This window comes from Hermetia illucens, chromosome 1, assembly GCF_905115235.1.
Source record: "Hermetia illucens chromosome 1, iHerIll2.2.curated.20191125, whole genome shotgun sequence".
Classification (NCBI taxonomy): Eukaryota; Metazoa; Arthropoda; class Insecta; order Diptera; family Stratiomyidae; genus Hermetia; species Hermetia illucens.
Genome location: NC_051849.1, coordinates 221,293,096 through 221,317,988, shown reverse-complemented (window position 1 = coordinate 221,317,988; position 24,893 = coordinate 221,293,096). Strand labels below are relative to the sequence as shown.

Sequence of the window (24,893 nt, the reverse complement as noted above, 5' to 3'; positions counted from 1 at the left end):
TTACATTCTTTAACTTCACCGTGCATGTTTATCTGAATTATCAAATCTGAGAAAGTATGTGAACCCTCATATCGAAAATTCTCTTCATCATTAACGGTGCAACAAACTGCATTCGTTCTAGGCCCATTGAGTTGGATTTTCTCACAATCAGAGAGACGTGATATCGCTCATAAAATTGCGTCGTTATATAGGCTACAGAATCGTCCACTCTTCCGTAAGGGCCCTCTTAAACCTACCTCTTCTTGTTAAAAGCCCAAAACACCGAAAAATGCATAAGGGCTGGCAAGGTTATTGCCTTGTAAATAAGAGCTCTGATCCTATGGTGAGACGTTTCCAGCAGAACCATTTTTGTTAGCTTAAATAGGCTTGGCTGGTTGCCAACAATCATGCGCGGATTTCGTCTTCATTGCTATTGTCGGTTGTTAGTTTCGAGCCTAGATGGTGGAAATTATCAACGGACTTAAAGTTGTAATCCCCTATTTTTATTGTTTTAAGTTTACCAATGTTATTTAATGTTGATCTTGCTTTCATTTTTAATACTGACGTTGCGATCATGTATTTCGTTTTGCTTCATTAACGTACAGTCCGAGAACTCGTGTCGCCTGCCTGATCCGAATAAAGTCAGATTGCACATCTCGAGTTGTTCTTCCCATTATGCCGATATCGTCAGCATAAGCCAGTATCTGAATGGGCTTCAAGTAGATGGAGCATCAAGGATCAATTTTCCCGAGACGCGTTCTTTGAGATTACTGCATGCTTTCCAATGCTAATTACAATCATCATCGAACCAGTCGCTCTACCTGCGGGTAAATATGTTTGGGGCCGTACCAATGATAACTTTCACCATGTAGTTCTGAAGATAATTTGTTGATGCCTCAGGGCATCCGGTCACTGTGGCTGCGGCATCAGTTTTCCTTTGTTGGCCGTTTTTGTGGATTGTCAGAGGAGATTCGTGCTGGTTGTTATTCGAGCCAGGATCTCCTGTTCAAATCAAATATTCCCAACAACCATTCGGTGTCGCACTGCTAGTGAAATAGTTAGCAATCCATTGTCATTGGTGATTTTATGCAAGCTATGGAAGCCGACATATCGCCTGAATAAGAACTCCGTTCCTACTTGGCTGATCAGAGTGTGATTTTGATATCATATCTTAGGCAGGCGTCGAGAGTTCTTTCCCCTGCCTCGCAGAAGGTATCCTTTCCGACTCTGCAGTCTCTTGGGGCGTGGACGTTATTAAGACTTCTATTGCATGTTGAGTGCATAGCAGTCGTTTACGTGTTTGAAGGCGATAAAAGCCGATTTCTTTTTTGGCTAACTAGAAAACCTGCACCGAGCACATGACTTGCTGGTTTGATATATTATATGGTATAGTGATTCTTCTCCAGGAAACCGCTTTCTGGACAGCGAATCTCTGGTAAGGCGGTGGGATCAGCCCTATATTGAGACAGGATATTGGCTAGTGGCCCAGCAGCCTTTGATCTCAATGATCAATGAGAAAGTGCGCAATTTTAGTCTTTTTCCTCGCTGGGTCCGAGAATTGTGATCAACTAGAATCTATAGCTGACACGTCATAATTTCGCTGCGCAGGTGTATCAGGTGTTTTTGGGAAAAATTTCTTATCGTTTGATTTTACTGAATGCTGAATGAAAAGTAAGCGTTTTAGCTGTGGATATCTGTTTTTCATTGGTTTTTGGCTCGCTACGGTAAGGTTATCTGTCTTGTACCCCACAAAGTATTGAATTTAAATATTCTGTGGAAATAATTCGTTTCTTTCGAAAGTGCTCTGAAGCAGTTAAAAAATCTCCCATGCGAGGGATATTTAAAACTGGGAAAGAGGATGCGAAAAAAGTGATGGTAAAGCAAGAGGATCTTTTATATGTGAGGAACTTTAACAAATATGAATGACGAATGACAGTGACATACAAAGAGATGAAAATTACAATCGAATTAAAATGATCACTACTTGCGTAAAACGTGAAATCAAACGGATTAAACCATGCATAATCTACTCTATATAAATTAAGGAGATGAAATTACAGCACAAAAAACTATGCTCTTCAAAGTCAGTACCAAGAATAAAATACAAGAAGACTATACAGAGGAGATTCAACTCCCAAGCCTTGCACACGTTGGACCGCGCCGGGAGTTGCGTGAGGCAAATTTTGCGCATAAGGGCTGCTGGTAGCGCCGTGTATATGATGCAGTGCATTGATGTGCGCCCACGTGGTTGCAAACACATGGCTGCGAACTACCACTAGCACGTGGCAGTATCTGTCATAACAATAGATATTGCACAGCTATTTATGGTTTCCCACATCTCAGCGGGAACCAAAGGCAAACCTTCCTTAAAGATTCATTTCAGATTAATGGCAATCTTAATAGAATCACTAAGCGCATGATGCTTCAAAACTCCTCTATCGGAAGCTTAGTGGACGCAAACACGTGCAACATTCTCGGGATTAGATCCATGTTTGCTCTCCTATGAAGTGATGGAGAAATAAGTAGATGCATCCAAGATCAATCTTTCTGATTCATTCGTTTCCTGTTGGTATAAGATGAAGAAACACACACACACACAATATAATTCGCACTCATGTCATGTTTGCAATTACATATAAATGGAGTAATTATCACCTGTCGCTGGAGTAATTATCACGCTGCTCCCAGGGCAGAGGTGAGGCCGCGTCTGATGAGTTGCCTCTGCCCTGGACGAAACCGTCAGTTAACATTTTTGACATACAAGGAAACCACCTAGGCAACATCGACACACCAATATCACTTACCTACCTCGTTTCTACCTGCAGGTGCGCAATGAGATTCCGTGCCCCTTTGCCGCTGAAGTTGCTCCACCTGTGTATAGTCTTCTTGATAAAGTACTTGAAGATCTCGAGAAATATTGGAATTTCTCATGTATCACGGTCCTGGTGATATGACAGTCATATTGGTTTCAGAATTAGGGCTCTTAGTTTCGATTGCAACCAAATCGCAAGATACTTCGTTGACCTGGATAATTTAACCGTTGTTTCAATTATTGGAGGAGGATATTTCTATTCAGACTAAAAGTTATCTTTGCAATGTTGAATTCGTCGGGGTTGATATGCCAGTCCCTAAATCATTTTTCCAGCGTTCTTAGGTAGATATTGACCAAGTATATTGATGAGCAGTACTTTTTACTCAATGGACTTGTTCAGTGTTACTGCGCTTCACCTGGCAACCAAATCGATGGAGCAGCATAGCATGATGCTCATTTAGGTTAGCTATCATTCTTGCGAGCAGTAATTTCTTTAAAATTATAGATAAAATTGACATCAGGCCAACTGATCCTTATGATAAGACTCGTGGACCATCCTTACTGCATGTAACTAGATCGGATCCTGAAGCCCTTCCTATATTTAATTTATTAGCGGTGTTACTAAAAATTAAGTAAATGAAGCGAAAAACGTATCTTTACTTCAAGTCCAGCATCGAAGACGGGTGTGGTCGGTCCACGAATTATCAGTATCTGTAAGTCTAATAAAACAACTAGCGAGAACTTTGAATTGAGCGCGCTGATTGACTTTTGGGAGCGGATTACGTTGGAAAATATCATGAGATAGTCCATGACGCTATTAAATTTTCTTCATCCGTTTATCCCCATTACTGGCCGTCGAAAAGTTTTATTGGCGTTTTTTATTTTTTCATGTTTTTGTTGTCTTCTTTAGTGAACAATCACTAGATACTCTCGGGAATTTGGCAGATATCAGCCTATGGCTCGACTTTTTCTTTGCACAGAATGTATGTGTAATTTCAAGCAGCTAATCGAAGTGCTCGCTATTCACAGACAGCAATTTCGATACATGATAACGTCTTCCGAAATAGATATGTTTACTAAACATTCTAGTCACCAGGGGTCAGAGTCCAAGAATTCAAATTGCTTCGTTGTGATTTCGAGTCTCGGTGATATATGGCTGGTTCAGTTAGATTTTCACTAAAGTAGGTAAATTTATGATTAATTGAAGTTCAGTTCCTCTGTAAGCTTTTCCTCCGAAGTATTCCGCATTATTGCAAACGGGATGCATTTCGGAAACAAGTATGTAATAATTGACAAAGATAATTGCAATTTCACGTTTGTATTTGGTAATGTTGCTAGCATTTCAGTGACAGATCCTGAAATTGCTCTAGTCATTTCTTCATCGACGAAACCTGCATGAGTTGATTTCATCATGGACGGCGCAACAACCGGTATCCGGTCTAGGCCTGCCTTAATAGTTGATTTGGTCACAAGAGTGATCAGCAAGGCAGATTGGGACAGGATGGCAACAACCTGTTGGTTAAACTCACAAATGATTACTAAGTAAAATCTTGCGTACCATAAAGCAGCGGAGCATGTACAGGCGTTTCTCTTCTAATGAAACGCATTGAGTCAATGGTTAAGTACTCCAGCATATTTCAGTTGTGCATAGTACAACCCCCAAAGGAGCTGTTAAGAATGAGGTCGTTGCAATTCTCGACAGGTAAGCAGACATCTCAAATCCAACCAGGTTAACTCTCTGGTATGTCAATGCCTCAATAAATTGAGCATGATTGGCCGGGTTGATACATTGTTTTAAATAAAATTTGGAAATGCAGTTATTTCAACACTAATATCAATGTGTCTTCTGTGTTGATACATGTAAAGTGACTTTTATTGTTACTCGGAAGATCCAAACCTTCGTCACAACTAACTTGCGTCGTGGGCACTTCGAATAAAGAAATTCGATGGTGTAGAGGCCAGTTACCCGTAAACGTTTTGATCAGAAAGCGGAGGTAAAAGGGCGACATTACATTACTATCTACTCCTTGCAATGGGATCCACTCTCAATTCAATGGAATAAGATTTGAATCAAAGCGCTCGTAGGAATGTTTAAACCCAACCAAAAAAATGGGTATGTATCATAAGTTACACTGGATAAGGATATCTGAACATATTACCTGCAGGTACTGCGAGGAGGAGAATCAAACCTCCATACATAGCCTGGGACAAAGTAGGGAAACTAAACCACCTAAATATAGGCGATTTCACAATAATTATTCAGGACAGTGCAAATCACATTCACATTTTAAACAAAAAACGCCTTGATATTTACTCACTCAATTCCAAGATAATTCCATCCAGCAAAGGAAGAAGTGAAATAATAAAAACTTGTTGTTTCTTTTTCGTTGGTGTGGATATTTATTCTTGCAAATACCGATATTTCGGGAACCACTTGTTCCCTTCATCAGTGCTAACAAGTTTGCTCATCTGTAGACATTAAGGTTCTATTTATACTATTCTAAATCTATACTATATACTATGATATTATAATTATGCAGAGGGAAGCCAACCTCGCATATTGTTTAGCCTTTTTCCTCCATTCTGGTGTCGAACCAAAACGTAATAGCCACTCTTCAAATTTTGTTATGGCTTCTTTTACAGGCGTACTTGGAAATAGAGCTTTGACGTCAAATGATGACGTCAATCAATTCTTTCGAATTTTTGACGGATTGGTTTCCGTTAATGGATCCCAATTTTTGGCATTTCTCGACCAACCATTTTGCAATGTGGTACGTAGGGGAGTTAGAATCTGCAATGATCTCCCTCATCTCATTGCCTAATTTGTGTATTTTTGGCTGGCATCTAATTCTAGGTAACGAGGGGTTTGGCATCCGCAGCCGAGCTGGGTTCTCAACCACTAGAGAGCATTCTTTGAGGGCCTTCTCTACTCGTTTTGACGTCAAAGCTCTATTTCCAAGTACGCCTGTAAAAGAAGTCATAACAAAATTTGAAGAGTGGCAATTACGTTTTGGTTCGACACCAGAATGGAGGAAAAAGGCTAAACAATATGCGAGGTTGGTTTCCCTCTGCATGAGTGAGAATTATTTCACATTCAGGGGAAAATATTTCAAAACGACCTCGGGTGTAGCGATGGACAACCCCCTCTCCCCACTCCTAAGTGAAATCTTCATGGCATCATTAGAGAAAAAAATGGAGCAGGATGTATTATTGCCAAGTATATGGTTCAGGTACGTGGACGACATTTTGGCAGTGATCCCGGACACAAGTATCCAAAATATGCTGGATAAAATCAACACGCTACACCCTAAAATAATCTTCACTCATGAGATTGAAGTTAACAACCAATTGGGTTTCCTAGATTTACTAATCAAACGTCAAAACAGACAATTTACTTTTTCTATTTTCAGGAAACCGGCCAGCACTCAACGTACAATCCCGGCCACTTCGTTTCACAGCTACCAGCACAAAATGGCTGCTTATGGCACTATGATCCACCGCCTCCTAACAATTCCTCTCACAAAGGAAGACCACCGGAGCGAAAAACTCTACATCATGGACACGACTATGAAGAACGGGTACCCCAGCGCCACCATAGACACAATGATTAAGAAACACACCCGAAGGTTAGAACGTAGTAATCTCACTACACTCTATAGCCAACAATTACCCTCAACCGCTCAAAAAAGATCAAGTGTCACCTTCTTAAATCTGTCCAAACACATACAAAGGACATTGAAAAGGTTTGACATACAGCTGGTAGGATCAAGCCGTATCTACCAGCTAAAATCCCAGCTGGCGGGGGAAAAAGATCGAAAAACGGTAGAGGAGATGAGCGGCATTTATAAAATCGCCTGTTCAGATTGTCCGAAGGTGTATATCAGGCAAACAAAAAGATTGGCAACTACCAGATTTAGGGAGCACATGAAGGAGGCAGAGCTGGCTGTAAAGTACTCCCGAAAACCCACTAAATCTATGGTGGAATGCGACCATAAAGTAAGCACCGAGGATTTGAAGGTTCTAAAGCAAGTAAGAAAGATTAACCAGCTGGATGCTTATGAAAGCTGGTTAGCAAACAACCGGTTGACACTAGGTTGAACTCAGATCTCACTTATATATTTCAAATAGCGTTTAGACATATTAAATGCACGGTAGATAATATCGCAAAGTTAATCATCAAAATAGAGCTTCAAGATTCGTTTACTAACATTTACCTGTACCGATTCCATAAGGCATTATTATCTCCTATTATACAAATAAGGAAACAACGGATACAAATACTGTACAAGAATGCAGTGTAAACTTTATTTGCAAAAGAATTGAATAGCAGTGTACAAAATAACATAGATAAAAATACGCTCCTATCTATCCCCTTAATAGCAAAAGCACTAATCTAAAAGAAATCTCACAGATTTCGGTGTTCTCGTCGTTGAATCCGGACTATGTGTAAGCATTGTTTTGAGATCATAAATGATTTCCTCCATTTGATCGATTGATTTTTGAATACGATCCAAGGGTGGATGTTTTTGATTTAAATTTTCATCAGCGTTATATCGATCGCAAAGTTTCTTCAGTTTCAATGTGTGTTTTTGGATATCTTTTAAATAAACATTGGCTGAAGAATTGAAACCGGAGAGTTTTGAATTCGGAGAACTCTTTGATGGCATACAGGCATCTTCTTCGTCGTAAGTCAAAGTCTTTTTGGTATTCTCTAATGATTTATATGGAACTGAACCTAATATGTGGTTGGCCTTTTCCGGGTCTGGTGCTTGTTTCCTACTACTACCGCTGGATATAAACATATTGCAAAATCTTTGTAAACTGTTCGGTACAGGTTTTTGTTTTAGCACCACGTCCCTGACGGCAGTCAAGTTTAGAGAAATTCGACTTGAATTAAGGGAGTCATTGAGAGTTTCATTCAATGATTCCGATAACGGTACCCAGTCAATGTCGAAGCTTTTGAATACGTTATTTGCATTCACATCATTTTCTCTTATGAGATCTAACCAGACATCAAGGCGCGCTGTAGGCCACTCTGCCTTCCTTTGGTTTTCTTTATCGATTATTGCTACAATAGCTCGGAATATGCCGAATTCGTCCACAACTTGGGTCTGTTTGAATTCCAATTGAAGTCCGAGTTCACGACATCGTTGTGTCGCCTCTTTCACCTGAAACAAAAAGGCATTGCGATGTGAAGAGAGCAGAGAAAGCGTTCTGTTGTTACTATATGACAAATTGAAGTTTATTCTTCAACAGCAATGAGCTGACCATAGCATCAAATTAATGAAATTAAAAAAAAATAAAATAAAAGCAACATTGAGCAGAATTTAAGATGGATGCATTGGATGCAATTGGATCAACCAACAACTTCTGCGAATACATCCGATTCTCATTATTCTAATAAAGCGAATTGATGGTTGGACTTCACCCATGCAATTGTAATAGGTTTTTACCTTCAATTGAGTTTTATGTAAGCTTTCCTCCGTCGGATGTTGCATTATTCGTTTGATGTCATCTACTAAAGTGGATTTATATGGTGTATATTGGAATGGTTCCTCATTACCCGTTTTGTCGGCGAGCGCTTTTTTCTCCGTCTCTAGTAATTCTTTTGAGCAATTGTATTTGAATTTTTCTAATTCGAGAAGTTCTACTTGTTCGTGGTAATTTCTTTCATTTTCTAATCGTTCTAACTCGATTTGACCGAGTGCAGCCTGTTTCTCTTCCTCTAATTCGCGACGTAGTTCCTCTTCTTGCTTTTGCAGGATTTCTTTATGTGCAAGCTCATAATCCACAACCTGGAAAATTGTCGATTTCGAACATTTACGAAAATAAATTGTTTTAAATATTTTATAAAACAAAAAATTGAGAGAAATTATTGGGGAAGACTTACTATATTTGTTGTTCGCTTAGGGCAGTGCGGATTTGAGACACGGAAATAATGAGATCCACCAATCACAAGTCTATCACCGTGGAACAGTTGTTTCCGCTCAACAAGGAGATCCCCGTTGACAAACGTTTCGAAATCCGGATTTTCTGATGATATGAACAATTGGCCGTCTATATTTTCAACACAACTGGAGAATGTATGAAACGTCACCATATGATAGGCGATAAAAATCGACAGCCGGCGAGTACTCACCAATGATTGAAAGCAACCAAAGGTCCATCGAGGACAATGTCTGGTTGCGGGAATGCTGACGGCGTTGTCCTACCTATCCGCACTTTACCTTGTGGAATAATGTAAAACAATGTTCCCGAAAGAATTGGATCGGCCGCAAGATTAATGAGGCAAACTTGTTTTTGTTCAGCAGACAATTCCATGGCAAGACCTTTTCTGCGAAGCATACGCATCTCTGACTTTCTCCGGTTCTCTGCTTCTTGCAGCCGTTCCCTCCATGACTTCTCAGCTTTTGCAAGTTCCTTTTCCATAGCAGCTAATTCAACCCGAAGTGCGTCTACTTCTGATTCATCTACTGATGTTTCAATGATTATCTTTCGTGGTTGACCACCATTCGCTGAATGACGCTTTTGACGTTCATAGTCCTGTCGTAAACCTTGCAAACGTTCTACTTCAGCCCGAAGTTCCCGGATTATCCGATCGTGAGGATCTTCGTTGACTTTCACTCGGTTGATGATTGTTCGAGCCTGGCAAGCGTAGCGTAAAGTGGCAAGAGTTTCATCAATATGAACACTTGCTGGTGAAATTGTAGCCAACATTACTGTCCTCGAATTGCCACCAAGGCTTTCCTGCAAATTGAAAATCAATGGTTTTATCAAGTTCGAATACTGAATAACTCTGTAAGGAATTCATATCCCTAACCATACATATTTAACACATCGTTCAATAAGTCCCGGGACTAGGGAAATGGCGCTAATAATGCCATTTATATACCAAGGTTCAGAAGTACCAACCTTCAGATAAGATGTGTCAAAATTTGATGTAATTCGAAACATAACCAAGAAAGTTATAGTGGTTAAACTGACGCTACCTTTGCAATCGTGAAAAAATGGACCAAAACGAGTTTCGTGTGTTGATAAAACATTGTTTTCTAATGGGGAAAAAACACTGTTCAAGCTCAGCAATGGCTTGAAAAACGTTATCCGGACTCTACTCCGTCGAAAACAACCATTTGCCGATGGTTTTCGACGTGAAACGCGGTCGTGCTGATACAAATGATGCGGAACGTTCGGGTCGGCCAAATGAGGCAGTAACTCCGGAAACCCCAAGCAAGTATTGAAAACCGTAATGGGTGACCGCAAAATGAAAGGCGCGAGACAGCTAAGATGGTGAACACATCAACTGGTGGTGCATTTACTATTTCGCACCAAAAATTGGCTATGAAAAAGGTTTTTTCCAAATGGCTGCCGCGTTTGCTCACAATGGAACAAAAGCAACAACGTATCAATGATTCGGAGAGCTGTTTGCCATTGTTTACTCGCAATAAACAGGATTTTTTGCGTCGATATGTGACAGTGGACGAAACATGGATTCACCATTTCACTCCGGGGTCAAGTCGGCAGTCAGCTGAATGTCGTACGACCGGTAAAAGCCGCCCGAAGCGTCCAAAAACACAACAGTCGGCCGGCAAAGTGATGGCGTCCGTATTCTGGGATGCGAATGGTATAATTTTCATTGACTACCTCGAAAAAGGAAAAACCATCAATAGCGACTATTACATGGTGTTATTGGATCGTTTGAAGGCCGAAATAGCGAAAAAAACGCCCAAACATGAAGAAGAAGAAAGTCATCTTTCATCAAGACAACGCACCGTGCCACAAATCAATCAAAACGATGAGCAAATTCAACGAATTAGGCTTCTAACTGCTTCCCCATCCTCCGTACTCGCCCGATCTGGCCCCCAGCGACTTCTGGCTCTTTGCGGATCTCAAAAAGATGCTCCAGGGAAAAAGATTTGGCTCAAATGAGGAGGTGATCGCTGCTACTGAGGCTCATTTTGAGTCAAAAGATAAATCGTTCTACAAACATGGCATTGAAAAGTTAGAGAAGCGTTGGAATGATTGTATAACCCTTGAAGGAGATTATGTTGATGAATAATAAAGAATTTTGCCGATAAAATGTTGTTTTCATAGTTAGTCCCGGGACTTATTGAACGATGTGTTAATTGAAGGTATTTGTTAGCAATTTATCAATAAACGATTAAGGCTCCATTTCGAATGTTACTTCTCATTGTGCCATTTTGATCTTTCACTAGATAATTATTATTTAAAAAATATATTTGTAAATAACTCCGGAAAAAACCACTGACAAATCTTTACATTTGCAACGGTTTACAGATCGACTAGGGTTCATGATCATTTCAATCGCGTAATTTCTACATTATATCATACAAAACTGCGACCGACCAAGCCAATATTCTTTTCGGCCTTGTCTTTTATTTTCTTGAAATCTAATTCCATGTGTACTCGCAAGTAAAACCTTGATCCCAAGTTTCAAGCATTAGTTGAATAGCTGGGAAAGTCTTACGCACAAAGCATTAGAATGTTAGTTAGTGTAACACGACTGCATCATATAATTTATCATAGAGTAGTGTGTTCCGCCGCTTTGCAAACTTAAAAATTGATAATGGGAGGGAACCGTAAAACCTTATCAATGGTTCTTGTTTACATTTTATATGGTTCGCAATTTCTATTACGATCGTGTCCTCGAGTGTGTTTTCATATATAGGCTGTTTACAAAGCACCGTCTTATCAGTGATGAGGGAAATATGTATATTGTTTGTCAAAAATTTTAATCTCTAAAATAACCGTGAAATATACACTAAGTAGTGGTGGTTTAAAAGACGGTTTGAACCGTGTGGAATAACGGAAATTTTCGAAACGCGATTGATTACGAAGAATCGATCAGTTGTTAAGATACTTTCGGGTATTTCAGAATGTAAAGCTATAAAAGTCATCATGCGAAAAAGGTTCTTTAAAGTCGGCATCCAAAGAAATCAAATTATTACATTGGCTTTTTTTAGTAATTTTGCCTATAAAATAATAAGAAATAATCGATATCGTAACAATCCAGTTTGGATTTTGGCCTTGAAGCATGAAGAATTCATTCAAGATCATATCAATACACTAGGAGCAACGTGGTCGGCGTTGCGTTCGCGTGAGATTATTACTCATCCACAGCTCATTTGTGATATCCAGCCACTATGCAAACCTCGCCACCAGTATGGCCACCACATATAATACTTCTACGCTGCAACCTTTTTAGAATTTTGACCGTTTTGTAACCATATATGCTTATGCAAGAAATGCACAAAATCTTTTAATCCTTTTTTATCTACCGTGATAAGATTCTGAGTGCTGGTCGACTATAAAAGACAATGAATGGCGCCTCACGGTAATGGAGGCAAAAATATTATACTGGACCAGTGACGTAACACACCTTGGTCACATCCGAAATGAGGACATTTGCGGTCGATATGGGGTTGCACTTATCATGGAAAAATTGGAAGAGGTGGTATGGACATGTAATTCACGCTGACGAAAACTCACTTGCCAAGATTGGTTTGAACATCCAAGTTGTTGAGAAACGACCAAAAGGGTGGCAGAAACAACGTTGGTTTCATAAATTAGTTGACGATTTAAGACCATCCCAATCAAGCCTATAGCCGAGCAAAGTAGCACATCAAGTCAAGCCAACCCTGCTTTTGAACAGGACAAAGGTTGAAGAAGAAGATTATGATCGCTTTGCAATAATTTTTAACCTGGCTTTTTATTTTCAATAATGTTAAAGTTAATATCCAAAGCAACTAGAATATGAAAACAAGAATATCTGAGACTTCAATGAGATTCTTTTCGAAATTTTCTTTTGTAATTTTCTATTGAAATCTGATGCAGTATAAATTCAATGAAGTATTATTATTAGAAATTTTTCACGACGTTATCGGTATATGTGGTAACAATAGAACATTCTATGCATATTATCAATGAAATGCTTTACACGTGAGATTGTTAAAACGTTTCAATAAGTCAGTGACGATCATAACAAAAACAATTTGGAATTGACGCAGCTGTAAGTAGATTAGCGTATTAGTTGGCATTATGGTTAGGTAGATGAATATATTTGTCGTTCAGTTAATATGATATGTGACTACTTATATTTATCAGTTGTTTGTTTAGGTTTAATTGATTTTTTGTTGAGGATGCAGGGAGTCCTGTGTCCACATCCACTTAATGACGGACCGGACCACTTGGGAAGCAACTTACTAACTCTCTTGTGGTCCATGGACCTCTCGTTTTGAGTTAAACACCAAAGTTACACGAAACGGTTAGTCAACCTTTTGTTTTTTGGTTGGTTATCGGTGCAAAAATAGTGGTCCGTGCACTAAAAGGAAGGTGTAAGTTACTCCTCAAACATCCTCATCCGACATCTACTTGATGGCTCAGGACCACTCAATTCCTAAACAAACAAAAATGCCTATAAAAGGCTATAACTAATCCTCCTATCTCTTCACGATTTTTTTTTGCGGTTTTATTATCGGACATTTCCTCAGTTTCTTTACCCTCTTCGATAATCTTATTTTAATCCATTCATTGCCCTCCACATATTCTTTTATAGTTATTTACAAATGAAATGGCGATTATTAGTTGAAGATATTGCGAACGTCTTTTCAAACTGTCCGCGTTCCGAGGTTCGGGTTAACCCACGGATTTATTATTACGAAATTATCAACGTATATCAAAGTCTGTATCCGGATTGCTGAGTGGTTAGAGCACAAAACTGTCGTATGGAAGGTCACGGTTCAAATCTCACTGGTAACAGTGGGATTTTCATCGTGATCTGACGTCGGATACCAGTCCACTCAGCTGTGAATGAGTACTTGGGTCAAATCAGGGCAAAAATCTCGGACGAGAGCAATGCTGACCACATTGCCTTCCTACAGTGTACTGTTGCGGTCTTGAATGAAGTTCTCTAACACACTTCAAGGCCTTGATCCAATTGGATTGTTCTGGCAGCGATTATTATTATCAAAGACTGTGTTCATGCGTTCTTCTCCCCCTGTTTTGTTATATTTAGTTTAATTTAACGGACAACAAACAGAGTAAATTCCAATTAATGATTGTCCTCAGGAGGAGGAGAAAGCAAAAAACTTATCCTAGGTTTAAAACTACTTAAAGTAGGGAAGTTAAAAGGGCCAAGCTGTTCTGCATTATAATTTCGGCAAAGCTTAGGAATCGGGGAATGAAAGTAGACTTCGAGCTCTGCGAAGGGCACGTTGAAAATATCTGCGCTACGTGTGTTATAAGACGCAGGACGGCAGGTGATCTCGTCAGCGGCGGAGCAGTCCATCAGACCCGAGGAAAGTTTAAAGAATGTGCATAGATCCAGATAGGATCTACGCTGTTGTAGGAAGGGAAGGTTCAGAAAGCGGAGGCGGGAGGGGTAATCCACACAAGGGAAGCTTTTCTTAAAGAAGAGGGAACGGGTGAATTTACGTTGCACATTTTTAAGGGCAAGACAATCACAGTTGCGTTAGGGTGACCAGATCACGGAGCAATACTCGAGGGTATTCCTCACGAGGGAATTGAAGAGAGCTAAGGAGACTTGGATGGAGTTAAAATCAGAGGAGGAGCGAAGTATGAAGCCTGACAATTTTGCTGCTCGATTGATGACATCGAGGCAATGGGTGTCAAAGCGGAGTTTATTATCGAAAGTGACTTCGAGGTCTTGAGTGGAATTTAAGCAGGATAAGGAATGTCCGTTAAGAGAGTAGGAGAAAGAAGTGGGTGAGAATTTTAGGGAGTATCACATAGAGTGACACTTTCTGACGTTTAGCGCTAAACCATTAGTCGAGCACTAACGAACGAGAGTGTCCAGGTTAGATTGAAGGGAAACACAGTCCATAAGCAACGATATAGCGGAAAACAGCTTAAGGTCGTCTGCATAGAGCAAATAGGGACAAGTAAGGAGGGGAGGAAGGTCGTTAATAAAAAATAAAAATAACAAAGGACCCAGAATAGATCCCTGTGGGACGCCAGAAGAGGGGGAAAAGGAGCGGGAAGTACAGCCGTCAAAAGAGACCCGGCAGGATCGGTTGGAAAAGTAAGAGTCAAGCCATAAAACAAGTTGTATGGGAACGTTTAGGGATGAGAGTTTGGATAGAAATATCTTGTGATTTACAGTGTCGAAGGCTTTCGCGAAGTCAGTGTAAATGGTATGCACTTCTTGCCGTGAATTTAGACATTTGGCGACAAAGTTGGTAAAGTCAAGCAGGTTGGAGGCAGTGGACCTACGTTTAACGAAGCCGTGTTGTTCTTTCACTATGTGTTGGCCAAAGTGGACGGACAACGGAACATATCTCTCCAGGATTTTGGAACAGGAGGAGAGGAGGGAAATGGGATGGTAATTCTCGGCAAGCGAACGATCGCCACTTTTGTGAATGGGGATAATGAGAGCCTCTTTCCACAAGCCGGGAAATTGATTCTCTTCGAGGCTTTTGTTGAAAATAAGAGATAGGGGAAGGGAGATGGACTTACCAGTTTTGAGCAAAAAGAGGTTTGGAAGACCATCGTAGCCAGGTCCGATATTGGCATCAAATTTGCCAATGATGTATTCGACAAGGATAGGGGTAAGAAGGCGATGCGGGGCAGGCTACATCCACTATCGGGAGGGATTCGGAGGAAGGAGGGGGAACATAGACTGACGAAAAATAGCGGCACTCGCTCTCATCACTTTATGTCCAACGTCAAAACTAGGATTTAACCATGGGAGTTCTCGATGGATTCTCCCATTGACCTACCACAATCCACTACCACCGCCGCCCCTTTAGTTTTTAAGTAGGTAGGATCGTCTGAGCGTCCAGGACTTAGTTCTAGCATTCGGTAAAATCCGCTATCTGCCGAGATTGTGACAACTCAGAAATATCTTGCTAAACAATTCCCATTTCTGTATTAAAAAAAAAAAAACAAATTTGGAGAATGGGTTTATTACAACAATTGCCAGTGGCCAGCATAGTACCAACAGAACTTTTCCACAGAGGGATACTAAATATAATGAAGAGATAGGTCGAACAATCAAGTGATGAGTAATGAATATTCTAGAGCAGTTAACATTAACGTTAAAAAATTAAAACAAAGTTACTTTCGTCATTGCTTAAACATACCAGTCCAGAAAACAGTTCAAAGTATCACAAAAAGCGCAACTTTAACGGACCAAGCAATTGCAGTCAACTTATCGTTTCATCAACAAAAGGAAATTTTCTTTGTTAAGAGCAAAAAAGTAAAAAATCCAAGGTTGTATAAAACCACATCACACGACAAAAACGTTATCTTTTTGATAAAAGAACTTAAAATAAATGTATGCAGCTCTCCTATAGTTGTACAATATACTCGTATATCTTCGTATTTTCACCTATCTTATCAGCAAAATCAAATACCATATATTTTTGAATTATTTCAGCTAATACAAGAAACATTTATTGTGTCGTTCCAATGAATTTACGGAGCGCGATAAGATAAAAGACACATCGATACGCAACATTTTAATAACGTGACCCGATTGTACGAATAAGTACCAAAGCACATGCTGAAGTTCTAGAACCCAGTTGTTAAATGATGGAGGTGGTAGTAATTATAGGGGATCTACGCATGAAATATAACATTTTTAAGGTTTTGTATAAAATTAAACCTTATTAAAATCGACTCAATGTCTGGCTGTCTATTTGCTACATTCAATTTACTTTTTACCAAATTTAGTCAGACTATATTGACCTGTCAAACTTTTAACGTGCATAAAGTGACACAATTGTACGGGGATTCATCCTAGGAATAGAATATTTTGCGAAGGAATAAATCATAAGGTAGGGAGAATTTGATAGACCTCTCGCTATTATTAACAAAGATTACATTAAGAACTACTGCCTTGCACCCATATATTCTTACATAAAAAATACACAAAACCTTTCAAACCTGAAGTGAAGAGCTTCCGGTTTCAAGCCTGTTTATTGTTATTTTATCCAATATTTTATTTTCAATGAGATTGTGCCACAGCTTCATTATTATCACACTTAGTATTGAGCATGATAAGCCTATAACAGTAGTAAAGGTAGTTATTGTCACCACGTTTTACTCCACACTACCATGAAAGTTTACCAATCGTATCGAAACATGTTGCTGGGCTTGGAAACCTGCCCTATTGAGTTACATTATATTATACCGCGAAGGGACGCACATTCATAAAATTGCCCATGTTCGCAACAAAATTTTATCAGCACTAAATGTTAATTAAAAACAAAATCAAATCATAACTGACTCCAGGGAACTGGATTATTATTATCGACATTTTTCTATTTCTCGTGTAGTTCTATAATTCTTTTCAGATAGGTTGGTCAATTTCGATCTGGAGATATTTTCGAACGCAGTCTTGATTTGATCGACTTCAGAAAACCGAAAGCACAACAAATTTCTAGTGGGTATGAGATTTAATCGTGCCATTCATGTATTGGTGTGCCCATTGCCCCTAGAAGGTTTTCTTATTTGTTTCCGCATCCCATGGGGCAAGCCATAAACAGCTGTGCCCGCAATCATGTGCCCGTAACCATGTGTATGCCCGCCAATGCAATGCAGCAAATGCGAGAAATTTTTCACGCGCAAGTGATCGAAAAACGTCGAACACCTGCAATGCTTTTCTTCCATCATACAAATTCAAGCAATGCGCCGAGAGAAGAATCTCCTGTGTGTAGCCTTTTTGGGGAAGCTTCGTGATTTTTTTCAGAGTTTGCGATTGGGTACCTTCGAAGAAAAGGTCCGTGAAAGAAATGATCATTTTCCAGCCCCGTATTCCCCTCCTTTGCAGCCAATGTCAGAAATGATGCCAGCTTTAGAAAGTAATCGACACATTTGATTTGATACCTCACACGATAATGTTCAAGAGAAATCACACCCTCCTTTTGCGTGTACACCCACCTCACTTAAACTCAACGTAGAGCCTACCGTTAGCCACTGCATGCGGGGAGTTCAGAGTTCCCACCTTCCTACCAAATTTTATATAAATAGGAATAACATTTTCTGAAAAAACTTGGTGTGATGGATAGATAGGTTCTTTTTTATACAAAACCTTGAAAGAAGGAAACTCAATGTTGTGTATTTACACAGTATAGATGAGAGCGATTCGGGTTTTAAAAGAAATATACTTTACGCTCGATAACCTTCTCTAATTTACTTCGTGACTAAAATTATACCCGCCTATTTCCTCTCAATTTATATCAATCAATTTACAAAGCTGTTTTCACTTGAAAATCAAATATAAACTTCCAAATTGATTGGAAATTTTTAGTGTTACAAAGGCCCAATTATAAATGCAGAAACAGAGTACATAAGCATTTAAACGTTTCTGCATATTTCCATTATTAATAGATTCATTCTTAACCTAACCTTCATTTTTTAATTAGTAGCATTTCTGATGCGTTTGTTGCTATTTATGAATCTCAATAAAAAAACAAATATGATTTTTCCAACAAAACAATCAAATTTAGCTGTTTCTTGAATCAACATTTCGATTGATAAATCTATTTATAGTGTACAGTAAAACGAATCCTAAAGCTTCTGGAAAACACCCATTTTATGTAACTTATGCATTATTATCTCGCCTTTATCAGTGAAATTAACAGTGATTATTTAGAAACCTATAACAATACGGTGCAGAGATTCACGTTTTTTGTTCGCTGTGCCTATGCAGATCTGGCACGTACTTGTGAAACATGTAAACAGAAATAGTAACTCGGGTATATCAAATATTTAAGAAGTTTTAGTTTAAAGTTGTTACGAATGAATTTATAACTATTAAGTTCAGTTACAATATATTGTTTAGAACTGTGAGTGACAAAATAGGTAACTTTTGAAACATAAGAGATTGTGGCTATATTGTTATCATTGTAGAATAAAATTCAATGATTTTGTTTCTTTACATTTGTCCTCATAATCTTTTGTACACGAAAATATTTATTATAACTGCTAAAAATAATAATAGAGATCTTGGGCTGCACATCAATGAAGTTAAGACCAAGTATATGATAACAACTTCAGCACGAAAAACCAACCAATCAACAACATCAAACTGCACTGTTCAAACGAGAAGAATAAAGATAGGAGAGTACAATTTTGAGACCGTTGAAAATTTCTTTTATCTAGGGTCGGAAATCACAACCGATAACAGCTGACAGGTGAAATCCGCGCACGATTTTTGGCTGCCAACAGAGCCTACAAAAACGGTTGTGCTGGAAACATCTCACCATAGGGTCAAAGCTCTTACTGTACAAGACTATGATCTTGTCAGTTCTTGTGTATTCCTCGAAGACGTGGGTTCTTAGCAAAAAAACTGCGAACTCTTGGCCACGTTCGAGAGAAGAATCCTCCGAAGAATTTTTGGCCCCGTATATGAGGATGGACGATTCCGTAGCCTACATAACGACGAAATCTATGAGCGATAGATACTATGACCGTCAGGTTGGGGATAAAATCAGGCTCAGTAGGTTACGGTGGGCGGGTGACTTAATCCGTATGGATGAGGATGATCCACCCCGGAAAGTCTATGAGGGCAATATCTATAGTAGAAAAAGAAGACGAGGCAGACCCTGCCTAAGATGGAGCGATGGCTTAGGTCAGGGCGTCAGACAGCTTTTAGGGATATCGAATTGGTCGACCTCGGCGCAAAACCGGGATGTCTAGAGTTCTTTATTAAGGCAGGACCAAACTGGATACCGATTGTTGCGCCGTTGATGATGATGATGAGGCCGCTGGAGGGGAATTTTTACTGTCCCATAAGAATGGGGACATGAAAACCGAACTATATGTAACAAATATAAGCATTGCATAGGAAGTTCCCCGCTCTCCTCATACCTTAAAAGAAAATATCTCGGAAAGATTTTTTTCAACAAACAATCTGCTCACTTTCTACCTCTGGCGGACAGTCTCAGATTGGCACCGCAAGTGGAAGCCTGTTTGACAAGTGCGATTTGAGGGAACAGTGCCTAATGAAAAGCCTGAGCGCGAGCATATTACGTTCTTTTGACCACATTTTTCTAAACGTGCTTTTTCAGAAACTACGTTTTTTGGACAGGTTGATATGATTGCGAACGATTCATTCAACTGATTTAATTCAAATTTTGTGGGATTGTCGTACACATGCATAGCGGTAATTGGAACATTGGAATTATGGATTGTTATTAATATTTAACCCTTTTATTAACGGGACAATTTAAAAAGTAGTGCGAGAAAATTTGTTGTGTCTTCATTTCGTCTTTTTTTCACCCAAAATTCTTCCTTATACTTCAACTTCTAGTTTGAAGTTTTTCGTCAGACTTGAGAGGTAGAGTGTGCGTTCGAGCAGAAATTCTAAACCGAATTGAGGTAGGATACCAAAGAAACCATTAAAGTCATGAAAGTACGAATGACGTGGAATGCTCCGCAAAAACTATATATATATGAAACTTGGTAGATATTAGATTAAAATAAAATTATTATATTAATTAGTGGTAGTTATAAAGAACTCTGGCCGCGTTCGAGAGAAGAATCCTCCGAAGAATTTTTGGCCCCCTACATGAAGATGGACTATACCGCAGTCTACATAACGACGAAAACTATGAGCGATACCATGACCGATAAAATCCGGCTCAATAGGTTACGGTGGGCGGGTGACTTAATCCGTATGGATGAGGATGATCCCACCCGGAAAGTCTATAAGGGCAATATCTATGGTAGAAAAAGAAGACGAGACAGACCCTGAATTGGTGGACCTCGGAGCAAAACCGGGATGTCTGAAGTTCCTTATTAAGGCAGGCCTAGACCGGATACCGGTTGTCGCGTCGTTGATTATGATGAGTTATAAAGAATAGTAAATGAAGCACTTAGCTACTCAGATTTTCGACACTTCTTCGCGCTTTAAACTTACACTGGAACAGAGCTCATAAATCACCCCCTGGAAATCCGACCCCCTAAATAGAGTTTTTTTTTATTTTTCTAGTCAATTTCGGGAAACAACCAAATAAGCAACTACTTTAAACACTTTTATACACATGTGTCGTACATGATTCAAATCAGGCAAAGATCAGCGTGTTTTCAAACCAAAGTCGGTAGGTAAAAATACGAAGCTCCATCGAAATTAGGATGATCCCATGGAATGACAATTGATTGGTAAATTAGTTTCCAAAGTTCTTTATTGTTTCTACATAAATGGGCTACGGAGCTGGCAATGGCCTTCAAAGTTAATTTGTGGGATTCTAACTTACTGGAGAGAGGGAGGTGAACATTTTCTAAAAGGCCAAATTATGGTGATGATATGTAGACAGTTATGAGTAGTTTTGCTGACTGTGTCGAAATTTGTATTTGCCTTCTTCCATGGAGTGAAGATTTATTTTTCGGAAACAATGCTATTCCATCAAATCAGATTCAAAATATTAAATTCACCATTTCTCAGCTCAAGTTCTAATATTTTCGAAAATATGCTTCGAAACTGTCCGATGTTTGCACTTTTCACAAAGGATTCCCTTCAAGACAATGACGCAGTGAAATTATACTTGAATTGGCTTCCACTAAAATTCTAACCCCGAGAGTGATTATAACCGAAGGAAGTTATAGTAAGCTGTCGCCTTATGTTAATAAAGACTTCATGAACTTCGTGATAATGCCGGAAGGAAATTTCACTGACCTTCTAACCTCGGTACATGCTAGTCTACAGCTGCTGAATAATTCGTAAATCGTATTTGTTTTAGATTCTAATAATTCAACAGAAAATATATGGAACTGTGTGCAATGGTGTTGGGCACGCAAATCGTTAACATTGTATTAGGTTGTTGCAAATGAAATGTCCCATATTTGAGTAAAATTTCAAAAAACTATAACTTTTATGAAAATTAATTTTATTAGTCAAAATAAGAACCAGCAGCTTCAATGCACTTCTCCCAACGAGATACAAGGGCATTTATTCCAGTTTCGTAAAAGTCTGGGTTTCTAGAGCTAAGAAATTCTTCAAAGGCACTTTTGACAGCTACTTCATTGCTGAATTGTTTCCCCGCCAAAAAGTGATCCAAATGCTTAAAAAAGTGGTAGTCGGTTGGCGAGAATATGGTGAATATGGTGGATGAGGAAGAGTCTCATATCGTAATTCATTTAATTTTTGGACCGTCATTCTGGAAACATGAGGTCGGGCGTTATCATGGAGCAGTATCACTCCATCTCTGTTGACCAATCTAGGCCGCTGAACACGTAATTTCTCGTGCATTTCATCAAGTTGGGCACAATATTTCTCTGCATTAATTGTTTCACCACGCTCCAAAAACGAATAATGAATAATTCCAGATGCAGACCACCAAACAGTTACCATTACCTTCTTCGGGTGAAGGCTCGGTTTTGGCACGTGTTGTGGAGGCTGATCGGCATCTAGCCATTGCGCTGATCTGCGACGGTTGTCGTACAATATCCACTTTTCATCGCATGTCACTATTCTGCGCAAAAAGGGATTGTTCCTGTTGCGGTTGAGTAGAGAACTGGATATTTCCATTCGCAGCGCCATGTTTTGCTCGTTGAGTTCATGCGGAACCCACTTATCAAGCTTCTTCACCTTTCCAAGCTGTTGTAAGTGCCGAGATACTGTCGAATAGTGTACGCCTATTTGCTCTGCAATGTCACGAATCGATGATCGGGGATCAGATTCCACTATCAAACGCAACTCGTCGTTGTCGATCGATGGTCCTGGGTGTCCACGAGGTTCACTTTGGAGGGTCATGTCGCCTGATCGGAATTTTTCGAACAACCGCTGTGTCGTTCGTTCGTTTGCTGCGTCAGCTCCAAATGCTCTGCAAATGTTTCTGGTTGCCTCCGCTGCGTTGTGACCAAGTTTAAATTCATATAGAAAAAGTAGACGTTTTTGACTCCCTTCCATGCTTTTTTCTTTGAGTTTTACTTGGAACTTCAATGACGACTGAAACTGAAATGACTCCTTGATCGAACGAACGACTATTTATACTCAATTATCCCATACCACCAGAGTCACCTTGCGGCAGTTTTAAACATTAAAATCATAACTAACTTCACTTCATTGAAAAATCCGACATTTCATTTGCAACAACCTAATAATAGCAATCCAAGGACCCAAAGTGGAATTCGATCTATATACCTTTGACCCAATGTCTTCAATCCAAATAATAAAAATTCCCGACAATGCATCCTTTGCGGAACTTTTTCCAAAGCAATCAAGAAGTTTCGAAAATTTTTCTGTTCGCACTTTGAGAAAATATAACTTTCCAAGGACATTCAGATACATCAACTACAAAGGGGAAGAAGTCTACGGTGGCTATCTTTGGAAAATACTTTACACATGGGCTACGAAGTACAACGTGCAACTTAATTTTGTAAATTCATCAGGATCGGATGTTTTAGATCGAATTCGAACAAGTGAATACATCACGGCAGATATTATAGATATTGTTCCTCATTTCGTTGGGGGCATGCGGGAAAATTGTGGCAAGCATATATGCATATATGTGGCAAGAATATATCCAATCCTGTATTATGGTACCACAAAGTCAAAGACTTCCATCATATTTATATTTGTATCCGATATTTGACTCATCTGCCTGGTACTGTATAATTTTTGCAGTGATGTATCATATATATCTGTGGCAGAATCTATCTATAACATTATTACTCGCAATAAGTGAGTGAATAGCCAAAATAAAGTCGAAATGTGAATGACTTACTGTTAGCAGGATTAGGCCAAAATCACTGATACCAGGTCAAACGCAAAATGCCTTTATTATCAATGCGCCTCCTCAATACTAACCAACCTGACACTAATTAATCAGTCTGGCAGTCGTGGTTCTCAGTCTTGAAAATAAAACACTATTAAATATACAAAAGTAAGAAGAATATAAAACATAAATATCTGAAGGCTTTTTATGCCAATCCGTTACAAAATGCGTGTGAAGATTTAAATATATAGGATGGTGGCTTCACCCTTGCAGAATACCAGAGTATAGAATTTCGTGCTTGTGACTACGATGATGTAGATTTTCAGCGAACTTCCAAGCAACCCAACGCAGCAAAAGTTTGTGTACCCATGTGAAAGGGGGTGTACATTTTTTTCGTAAAATATGGTCATATAGGGTATCAAATGAAACGACTCAATTAGGACTTTTCGAAGTTGATGATATTTTTGGAATAGGGCCAAATATAAGGGAGGGAGGGCTCAAAATATGTGCCCCAAAAAGTGCAATAGATCTGGTTCTCAGAATCTATTCAATCAATAATCTCTCGAAATTTTAATTTTCGGATATGTGAATATTATCTCATATAATACGGTTTCGATGGATACCTTCAGTAAGCACAAAATCAATTAATGCACCGACAATTCGGAGTTACGAGAGTACCGAATTTCCGCGAGTACCGAAGTCAGCATTGAATCTATCAACACCTGTAGTGGTATCCTGTTGCCCCTAGATTGGAGCACCACGTCTACATGCCATTGTATCCGATTTGACGAATCGCTCGTCAGCTCGCTTGAAGTCTCCCCGAAAAGTATACCCTTCTCCTCTATTGCTCTGTGCATGTTCTTCTAGGGCAACCCACTCATGAGCCGCACTGAGATAGTAGGTTCCTTTGCATGATATGACCAGTAATAAATTATTCATCCTTTCTTTGAGAGTGAGTCTAATTAACACATTAACCCATCACACGACAATCGATTGCTTTAGCAGCCTTATTAGCTTTGTGTAGACTCAACTGTCTAGCCAACTGGGCACGAAATTGTCAAGAAAACTAAGTTACTCTGAAAGTGGATTGAGGGAAGCTATGGGATTGCGTCCAACATCATGCGTTGCCTAGACAACCGGCACTGTGTGAACTCATCAGGCCAGTAGTTGCGCCAACCGCCTTACAACTCATGTTTATTTTCAATGATCTTCCAGGCGAAATAGCGAGTGCTGTTTACTGTTAAGATTCTGTGAAAAACGAAAGCTTATTCAAAACGGTTCACTATCTGCCTGTCACACGCACGTTTATCAGAAACGATTATATCTGCTGGTGTGAAATTTTGTGGGAAACTTGGAATTGTGAACTGCAAAGCCTGCAGTGAATTAACTTCTTCTTCTTTTCC

At 39.4% G+C, this 24,893-nt stretch overlaps 1 protein-coding gene across 1 annotated transcript in view; it reads right to left on the bottom strand.

Annotated features, from left to right (window-relative positions):
* Positions 1–7,087: 7,087 nt before the first annotated feature.
* The window catches only part of LOC119647316 (kinesin-like protein KIF14), a 65,729-nt gene continuing 47,923 nt past the window's right edge, over positions 7,088–24,893 (bottom strand). The window contains exons 2-5 of the mRNA XM_038048243.1: positions 8,931–9,538; positions 8,682–8,865; positions 8,245–8,586; positions 7,088–7,959 (exon numbers count right to left, since the gene is read on the bottom strand). Of these exons, the coding sequence (XP_037904171.1) occupies positions 7,180–7,959; positions 8,245–8,586; positions 8,682–8,865; positions 8,931–9,538 (1,914 nt within the window). The 3' untranslated portion in view covers positions 7,088–7,179. The remainder of the gene's footprint in view (positions 7,960–8,244; positions 8,587–8,681; positions 8,866–8,930; positions 9,539–24,893) is intronic.